Source organism: Hordeum vulgare, chromosome 4H (assembly GCF_904849725.1).
Source record: "Hordeum vulgare subsp. vulgare chromosome 4H, MorexV3_pseudomolecules_assembly, whole genome shotgun sequence".
NCBI classification, from domain to species: Eukaryota; Viridiplantae; Streptophyta; class Magnoliopsida; order Poales; family Poaceae; genus Hordeum; species Hordeum vulgare.
Window position 1 is genome coordinate 530,801,419 of NC_058521.1, and position 10,025 is coordinate 530,811,443.

General features: G+C 49.8%; 1 protein-coding gene across 1 annotated transcript; it reads left to right on the plus strand.

Annotated features, from left to right (window-relative positions):
• Positions 1-3,740: 3,740 nt before the first annotated feature.
• Positions 3,741-8,743, plus strand: LOC123449295 (sugar transport protein MST4). The gene is made up of 3 exons (XM_045126453.1): positions 3,741-3,973; positions 5,052-5,371; positions 7,214-8,743. Exons 1-3 carry the CDS (start codon positions 3,838-3,840, stop codon positions 8,303-8,305), a joined length of 1,548 nt encoding a protein of 515 aa, XP_044982388.1. The 5' UTR covers positions 3,741-3,837; the 3' UTR covers positions 8,306-8,743.
• The last annotated feature ends 1,282 nt before the right edge of the window (positions 8,744-10,025 follow it).

Here is a 10,025-nt window from a genome sequence, read left to right on the forward strand (position 1 = left end):
TTTGCAAAGTGCAGTAGATGCCTCATCTACTTTGTGATCCCAAAATTCAAATAAAAAAATGTTGTATTTAAGAATTTACATATTCTAAATTTTTTTGAAAAACGAATGCTGAGGCAATCATATAGAATATGTATACATAGTCTGAGACTTTATTTTTTAGACGATATATAGTCTAAATATATACAAACTTATAATACAACAATTACATTAAATAAACTAAGATTCTTCAAATACAATAATATATCACACTAAAAAAACAAGGCTGCTATGCAATATATTGGTGTTATGGGATTTTTCCTGATGGAAATGCCAAAACACCAGCAGCCTCCTTATTTTTACTTTTATTTTTTGGATGTTGGCCTGTTGGGCCTATTTTGGGAGAAGGAGGCCCAACCCTAGCACCGACAGAGAGAGAAAAGGGGGGGGGGGGTTCGGCCCAGGCACCGACCGACAGAGGGAAGGGATAAGGGGGCGAGACGCACGAGGGTTTCCCCTCGGCGCCGCTTCTCCCGTTCCCTCCTCGATCTGGTCGACCCCAGCTCCAGACCGAGACCTCTCTTCTTCTCCCGTTCCCCTTTCTCCACTCGTCTGCACCTCCACTCTCCTGCTCTCCAATCCCCTCCGCATGGCGGTCAGCCTCTCCTGTTGCATCCCGCGCCGCCAGGTTCCTGCCGCTGCTGCTCTCCCCGGGGGCGCCGGCGAGGCCGAGGGCCGCCGGTGACCATGCGCCCCGAAGTGTGGCTCGGTTTTGAGCCATGGCTGCGGCAAACTGCCGCAGGATCCGGCGAACTTCTGGTGGAGGTGTGGGAGGAAGGGGTGGTGCTAGCGGTGTCGACGAGGAGCCGTGCCCTCCCATCTCTTCCTCTCCCACCTTGGCCTCCATGTTCAGATCCGGGACAATGGGGTTGCCATGGAGTTCTTCTGCAGCCGGCGTCGGGGACGGGAGTTCCGGGATGGGACCGTATCCCGGAGGGAAGAAGTGCGTCGGCTGTTCGTCCGACGGCGTCGGTGACGGCAGCCGCGGTGGTGTGCCCGTACGTGCTGGGCACGGGTGGTGTTGCAGGCAGTACGGGGGAAGTGGTGGCGGGGCTTGCCATGGGAGCATCTCTTCTTCTACGAGGAACGGCGCCGATGGCCCTGCAACCAGCCACTCCATCGGAGGGATGGAGAAGGAGGTTGGTGGAGTTGCTGGTCCCGTCTCGTTGGCGGCAGCCGAAGCCGAAGGTCCGGCCCGGTGCACGAGGTGGTTGCCATGGCGTGCATCCCCACGACGGCGGTTCTTCCTGGCGAAAAAGCGGCGTCGAGGGCCACTTGTTATGCCAAGTCCATGACGGCGACGGGCGGCGTGGTGGTTCTGAGCGCGAGGGAAGCGACGGCAATGGGTTTCCCTCTCGATGAAGCGCGCGAAGGCAAAGGCAAGGGATGACAAGTCTTCTCCTGCCATGTTCTCACCTCTTTCTTCTTTCTCCGTGATGCTTTTCTGGCAAAGCAGTGCTGATAATGTGTTTAGGAATGAAAGCAAAGTGTTGTGCGAATCAATCTTTTCTGTTTATTGATCTGAAGTATTTACACAAGGATTTAAGACGCGAGTAAAAATGCGTCTGTACAAAAGGCGCCCGTACGGACGGATGCGTCCATACGATACTTATAGACTAATACGGACTAATCACGTCCTATTGACGATTCGTTAATTTAGTCGGTTGGTAACATTTACGTTATCAATTAGCACCTCAATAGTCAAAGCCCGGCCACGACCGTTTGCCTGACGGCTACCGGCCGTTGGTTCAGACACACCGAAACCCAAACCAAACACAGAGATCGTAACGGAGTTCCCCACGGAAAACGGGGTCCTTTCTCTGAGATCATACGGAAAACCGCTGCTGTGCGTGCGTTGGACATCCATGCGTGGCGTTGACTGCGTGCTCCAAGCATATTGTACTGCAGCAAGCGTACAGGGAGTGAAAATGATCCCCACGTAACACACGTACGTTGCCGTGGCACCCTGTGTTGCGCACAAGTGTCGATTTCCTTCGTAAGCTTGCTGAAATTTCGCGCGAATCTTGGCCTGGCCTGAGCAAAACAACTCCAGCTCGCTGGTGTCGTTTTCCGTTTGTGCGGACGCAACGACGTGGGGTTTGAACCGAGATGGCAAATTGCGGCCTCGCAAGCCGTTTGAAATTCCCAGAGAGGCGGGGAGTTCGTCTCGCGTGCAAACCGTGCCAAATCATGCGTTTGATTTCTTTTCATCGAGGGTGTATTTTTATTTGATTCCCCTGACGGCATTTTTCGGGGCCGTGGCTGCAGAATTTCTGGCTGTTGAATTGAATATCATATCGGTCGATAAGATCGGTTGACTTATCTTATGACAGTATGAACTGAGCAGCATCGATCGGTGAGAACGTGCAAATGCGTCTGGGTTGCTGGGCATATATAAAGATCAAAGCGAAATTCGTTTCTGCGCAGATTTGTTATTTGGAGGGGCGACCGGTCGTTAGCCACATGCTCTAATTCCACGGCCTGCGTTCATTTCCCGTGAGCCAAACGTGGACAGCCAGTTTAGAACTCGACTGGCCTGGCTGCGGCGTGCGTTTACAAAAAATAATGGAGAAATTTATAATACAATTTTGCAACGTCATCATATGCTGTATCATATCATGTCGACGAGGCTAGCTGGAAGTGAGATTTGATTTAGTCTCCACTTGGTCGACATCGTGACAGTCGTATATACAGCACAGCCATGTACTCCCTCCGTTCGTAAATATAAGTCTTTTTATGCATTTTAATAGAAAACAACATACGGTTGTATATAGACATATTTTAGTGTATAAGTTCACTTATTTTACTTTGTATGTAGTCTCGTGTTGAAATGTGTAAAAATACTTATATTTAGAAACGAAGGGAGTATATGTTACGACCGTATCTCGACGGGAAATCGGTAACGGTACAGAAGCCATACATAAACTAGCACCACTTGGCCAACACCACTTTCCCCTGCGAAAAGTACACGCGCGCATGCAATGCACTGTGGTGGTAATCGCCGCCGCACGCCGACCAGGAGTCAAATTTCTTATGCTCGCATGTAATGTATACTGCTGCTATCCACATCGACGAGCACATAATTTCCCCAAGCGAATCCATCCCCACGTGACTTATAAATTTCGTTAAAATGTATGTATGTGTTCAAAGTCAAGGTCCTCCATTCACACGGATCAAGCCAGCAACAAGGAAGCATCGCCCGGTGTTGACACTCCGAAAAAATCGGACGGATCGTTCACCGACGCGTGGGCCCTGCATCTAGAGATCTCGTTGTCAACAAGGTCGGCGTCCGATAAGAGAAGAGAATATCCTCCAAGTTTTCCGAACTACTCCTGCTACTCTCTAGTTTCTCTCTCTAAAAAAAACACGTTTTCCGAAAAGGTAGGTTAAGAAAAAAAGTTTCCAAAAAGGAGCCCATAAATGCTGACGATGGGGTTTCTATATGGATAAGCCATAATTTGTGGGAGGCACGGAAAAGAAAAGTCGTCGCTGCTTATGCACACAGCGGTGCGTTGCTCTGGCCCGTGGGCCGTGGAGCCGTCCGTTGACTGGCCAGCCCGCGAGCTGCGCTGGGCCTACCGGAGGATCCTGGCTGGAGGCGACGTGGCCGGATCTGGCCGCTCGGCTGCGTTTGAAATTTCTTAGTCGGGTGAGCTTCCCTCCCTATATATACCAAGGGACTTGGAGCCTTGTGTCCCATCTCCAATCCCCTCCTCTCTGCCTCCTCGTGTAGTTCTGTGGAGAAACGCTCGCTGCTTGCATTACATCGGCGTACGTAGCTTGACCGGCCGGCGTGGGAAGATGCCGGGCGGAGGGTTCGCCGTGTCGGCGCCGTCGGGCGTGGAGTTCGAGGCCAAGATCACGCCCATCGTCATCATCTCCTGCATCATGGCGGCCACCGGCGGCCTCATGTTCGGCTACGACGTCGGCATCTCAGGTATACTATACCCACGATGCTCTACATGCTGCCTATGCACTTCTTCCCGAGATCGATCATCTCCATCCATCCATGCATGTGCGTGCGCTGCGTATACTTCCGTTGCAGCTCTGGAAAATCATGTCAAATCTGCCTCACATGCATCGTCTAGGGATCCATAACGTCGCCGCATGTTCATGCGTGCGCTCCCACGATACCATTGGAGCCAGCATGGAAGAGAGAGGAGTTTAATTGAATAGACTCCATGGTTATGGATATGGCGATTCCTTGTGGCTGCCGTCTCTCGTCTTCACACGACGAAGCAGATAACCACAGATAATTGGAACGAAGTTAATGCAATTGATCCTCCTCATTAACTACCACAGATAATTGTTGGAGCCAGCTGATAATTCAACCCTTTCCTATTTATACTCCATTGTGAACACTATCCAGTTTTCTGGCGAGGATCATGCATGCGCTATACTCGCTAGCTCCTGTGCTAGCTGTATGATTCCGTGACTGATACCCCGTATATATAAGAATTAATATTAATTATAGTACTGTATTTGGAAGAAAATAGATAAGTGCTGTCATCTTGCCACCTACTTTCACAGGTTGTTAAGTCAACCCATCTGCAAATCTTCGAATCACGTTGGATTCCACAAAGCTGTCTTTTGTGTAGACACGTTGCCTTTTGGTTTAGTCTAGTTAATGAATTCTTATACTCCCTCCGTCACGGTCTAGAAGGCGCAGTTAAACTTGCCTGCGTTTTCAAAATAAACAAGGTTTAATGCGTGAAAGCAATTACTCTCATTAATTAGTACTAGTACTACTCATGCATGCGCCCTACTAATTTGCTGCTCACGCATTAGTACTAGTATTTTCTCAGTTGATTAGGCGCATTAGCATCTACACCTACTACATCTCACAACCAATCGGTGACTATCTTGGTTTCAGAGATTTTTTAAGTGTGCCTTCTAAACCGTGACGGAGGGAGTAGTAAAACTAATTAACAAAAAATTATCCATTTCTTTCATATCATCCAGCTCGATTACCAACCAACTCTAATATCTAAAAACGCACTGATGGTTTTTTGCAGGCGGGGTAACATCTATGGACGATTTCCTACGCGAGTTCTTCCCGGCGGTGCTGCACCGGAAGAACCAGGACAAGGATAGCAACTACTGCAAGTACGACAACCAGGGCCTGCAGCTCTTCACCTCGTCGCTCTACCTCGCCGGCCTCACCGCCACCTTCTTCGCTTCCTACACCACCCGCCGCCTCGGGCGCCGCCTCACCATGCTCATCGCCGGCGTCTTCTTCATCGTTGGCGTCATCTTCAACGGGGCCGCCCAGAACCTCGCCATGCTCATCGTCGGCAGGATCCTGCTCGGCTGTGGCGTCGGCTTCGCCAACCAGGTTAGCAAAAATTGCAAGCTTCAGAATCATACATTTTTTTTATATACCAGTAAGCAAAAGACACCGTACGTCTGCGCAGCAGCATTTGAGTCAAAAAAAGTCTTGGTAGAAACCAAAGTCAAACACGTAAAGCTAGCGGTGGCTCGTTTGAGAAAATATGTAGTTGCACGAGACATAATTTTCCGCGTCTATGAAAATGACGTAACCCGTGTGCAGTGTTTCTTCCTTGTTTGCTGGCAATCAGTCACCGTCCATGGTAGTGTCAAAGAATCTTTGGTCCCGTATTAACACTCCGAACATAAAATATTGTTGTATTTTTTTTGCGTAGAATATTGTTGTATTTTATACTCCCTCCGTTCCTAAATATAAGTCTTTGTAGAGATTTCACTAATGGACTACATACAGCTGTATATAGACATATTTTAGAGTATAGATTCAATCATTTTGCTTCGTATGTAGACCCTTAGTGAAATCGCTTAAAAGCCTTATATTTAGGAATGGAGGGAGTACCATGCATGGTGATGTGCCATGCGTATTATCTGCGGTTTGTGTAGTACTCCTACGTAGTATCATACGGGACCCCTTATGTTTCCCGGAATTCAGGGGTCAAATGCATGAACCATGTGACGGTGCATGCATGACTTGTGTTGGTGCACGATTGGTGGCATCGACCATCCATCGCCTGACCGCTCGCGATAAACTTGTTAAGTTCCCAAGATCCCAAGCTGGCCGTGACTCCAAGCTTAGAAATTACCGGACCAAATGGTAGGAGAAGCTTGGGCCAACCAACAAGTGATAGGTGTACGCTTGCGGCTTATCTCCTTGGTTTATATCTCCTGGTTTTACTACTAGTAGTCTCCAGCAATCTGCTGGTGTGGCCGTCCTTCTCTCTAGTTGTCCCAAAGTTGCTATCAACTTGGACTAGCTGTGGAATATACTAACACAGCGGCTTTGGATTCTTCCGTTTTTGGCTGTCGAAACTCTTGAATTTTTAGTAGTAGCAAGCAAGCAGGCGCGGTTGTTCACGCGTAGGCCACACGGGTTGCAGTACGAAGCGGGCCTAGCTGATCGAGTAGTTCTACATAAACTTTGAGGCTTGCACCAAAATTGTAGAGTATCTTGTATGCTTGACTAGGTGTGGATCGCTCGGATTCTTCTGGTTTCCTTCCTTGTCGAACACCGGGAAGGAAAAAAAACGGTGCGTCTGTGGACTGTAGACCTCAGAGCGGGGAGCTTTCTCGATTGAAAATGCCAAGAATTTGTGCGCTAGTGATGCATTAGATTACCGCATAGATTAAGTCGCTGATTGAGCATGAGTTTGCTAATTATGCACACACTAACATACAAAAAAAACGTACTTGTATAATATAAAGGCGTCTAGACTCAATTATACAAGCAGGCAAGACAACATGCATGCCAGAAGTAGCTGGAGTAGGAGTAGATCATTAGTCCAACAGTTTTTTTATATTACGTAATAAGTCCACCGCTTCTGATTAGGCCGACTGATTAAGAGATTCTGATAGTGATAGGTTGGTGCGGTTCTGACACTTTATTTGTGTACGGTCACATGCTAGGTGATTTTTTTTTAGACGTGCTAGGTGATTTTATTGACAGTAGGAAAGCGTGCTAGGTGATTTGTTTTAGCTTAGTCACATGCTAGTACTAATATTCCAAAAAAAGGAAAGATAGAGAAGGGAAGAGAGCCTTCTGGGCCCAGTGGGCCTCGTTAAGGCCATCTGCATTTGATGACCCATTTCGTAATTTCACGTCTCTCTGTAAAAAAAAATCAATCTTTACCGTATATACGTCTCTAACGAAACGAAACGAACTGTTGTGGTGCAGGCCGTTCCCCTGTTCCTGTCGGAGATCGCGCCGACGAGGATCCGCGGCGGGCTCAACATCCTGTTCCAGCTGAACGTGACCATCGGCATCCTGTTCGCGAACCTGGTGAACTACGGCACGAGCAAGATCCACCCGTGGGGCTGGCGTCTGTCCCTGTCGCTGGCCGGCATCCCGGCGGCGATGCTCACCCTGGGCGCGCTCTTCGTCACCGACACCCCCAACAGCCTCATCGAGCGCGGCCACCTGGAGGAGGGCAAGGCGGTGCTGAAGCGCATCCGCGGCACCGACAACGTGGAGCCCGAGTTCAACGAGATCGTGGAGGCGAGCCGCATCGCGCAGGAGGTGAAGCACCCGTTCCGCAACCTGCTCCAGCGCCGGAACCGTCCCCAGCTGGTCATCGCCGTGCTGCTCCAGATCTTCCAGCAGTTCACGGGGATCAACGCCATCATGTTCTACGCCCCCGTGCTGTTCAACACCCTCGGGTTCAAGAGCGACGCGTCGCTCTACTCGGCGGTGATCACGGGCGCCGTGAACGTGCTGGCGACGCTGGTGTCGGTGTACGCCGTGGACCGCGCCGGGCGGCGGGCGCTGCTGCTGGAGGCCGGCGTGCAGATGTTCCTGTCGCAGGTGGTGATCGCCGTGGTGCTGGGGATCAAGGTGACGGACAAGTCGGACAACCTCGGCCATGGGTGGGCCATCCTGGTGGTGGTGATGGTGTGCACCTACGTCGCCTCCTTCGCCTGGTCATGGGGCCCTCTGGGGTGGCTGATCCCGAGCGAGACGTTCCCGCTGGAGACGAGGTCGGCGGGGCAGAGCGTGACGGTGTGCGTCAACCTGCTCTTCACCTTCCTCATCGCGCAGGCCTTCCTCTCCATGCTCTGCCACCTCAAGTTCGCCATCTTCATCTTCTTCTCGGCATGGGTGCTCGTCATGTCCGTCTTCGTGCTCTTCTTCCTCCCGGAGACCAAGAACGTGCCCATCGAGGAGATGACCGACAAGGTGTGGAAGCAGCACTGGTTCTGGAAGCGCTACATGGACGACGACGACCACCAACACCACAACATCGCCAACGGCAAGAACGCCACCGTCTAAACAGTCTTACTCCGTCCTACTCCTATGTAACGCTGCCGGCCTGCCTGCCTGCAGAACCCGACTTGGAAAGAACGAAGATGGATACTGAGCTCTTTATCGATCGGTCCCGTCTCATCTCGTCCTATTATGGAGACACTTTCTCAGTCGCGAGCTCAACTATTTACACTGCTGACATGCCAAGAGGAACAGCAGGCAGTGCGGTAGTAAACCTTGCTGTTCTATTATACTCCTAGGTAATAGTAATAGTGAAGAGTGTTTCGGTGTTTCTTGTTTAGCAGGAGCACTTTCGCTTTTATGTGTCTATATATATTTGTTTGAAATTGGTCTCTGACAATGCAAGCATATACAGCACCTTGTAAAAATGATATTGTGATTCTTAATGAACAGCAGTATTGTTGTCAATTCTCAAGCAAGAGCGGGGTTGTCAGAACACTTTAAGGCCTTGTTCGGTTGCAACAGATTCGAAGGGGATTGGAGTGCATTGGGGAGGATTAAATCCCCTGTAAGTCAAATTCCACCTCAATCCCCTCCAATCCTCTTCAATTCTTTTACAAGTCCTAAGCGGGCTTGCTGTCAATCCTCAAGCTCGACCCTCTTTCCCATCCGCCTCTGTTATTCTGTTACAAACTCTGTTTATATTTTCGTTAAGCAATTGATATAAAGGGGCCGGCCTGGTTGGGGAAAAAATTCGTCATTATCCGCCCACAGCTTTGTGAGAAACACATTTCAACCAAGAATGGATATTCTCAATAAGAATTACTATCAGACATGCCCCAAACCTTTTCTCTGACGATGAATAGTTCAGAGCAGAAATCTCAGAGAATATCATGAAAATTACTGTACAATAGAATAACGTTTTTTTTAACCAGCCTCACACACACCCATCTAAACACTCCCCACTGGGCAAACACCTGTTAGCATCAAAACCCAAATAGAAATCTAGCAGAAGTAGCAACGATAACAAAAGCACGACATATAACAGCGGGCTTCAAACGCCAGTGATCAGTCAACGGCACCAAAAGCTGACAACCTAAACAACTAACAAGAGAGGCGAAACCTTCATCCACCGAGGACACCGGGAGCAGCAACCTTCCATCAGCCGGGGACCGATCCGCCAGAGGCAAAGCCGCCTTGAACGGAGCACCATCTTCACCTTCAAGATCCCTGCCCAATAATAGAGCATGAAGGAGCAAGAAGTGAAGACAGACTAAACGGGGGAACGAACCAGCCGTTTGCCCTCCCCAGCGCGCCTGGAGTAGGCGCTAAGGCGTTCCATCGACGGTTTTTCTGGCTTGAGGGCCTTGTCTTTCGAGTCGCATCCCCAAATTTCGACCCTCGGATACACATAAAATTTAAAGTTTTCTTTTTATAACGCTTGAGGGCCTTGTCTTTCGAGTCGCATCCCTAAATTTCGACCCTCGGATACACATAAAATTTAAAGTTTTCTTTTTCGTTATAAAAAGACACATGTTCGGCGAACATCATGCCACAGGTCGGCGATCATCATCACAGGTCGACGATCAGCACGCCAATAGTTTGGCGATCAAAAAGGCGGGAGCTGCACACATAGAACTCAAATGGCAATCTCCTCATCTCCTGCATGGGCGGGAAAGGTCGGCGTACGTGGCGGGGTCGCAGTGCTCGTCGTTGGCGCGGCCGCCGTCAGCGTTGGCGATGTGGTCGTAATCGGCATCGACGCAGTCGCCGCCGGTCTCGGCAT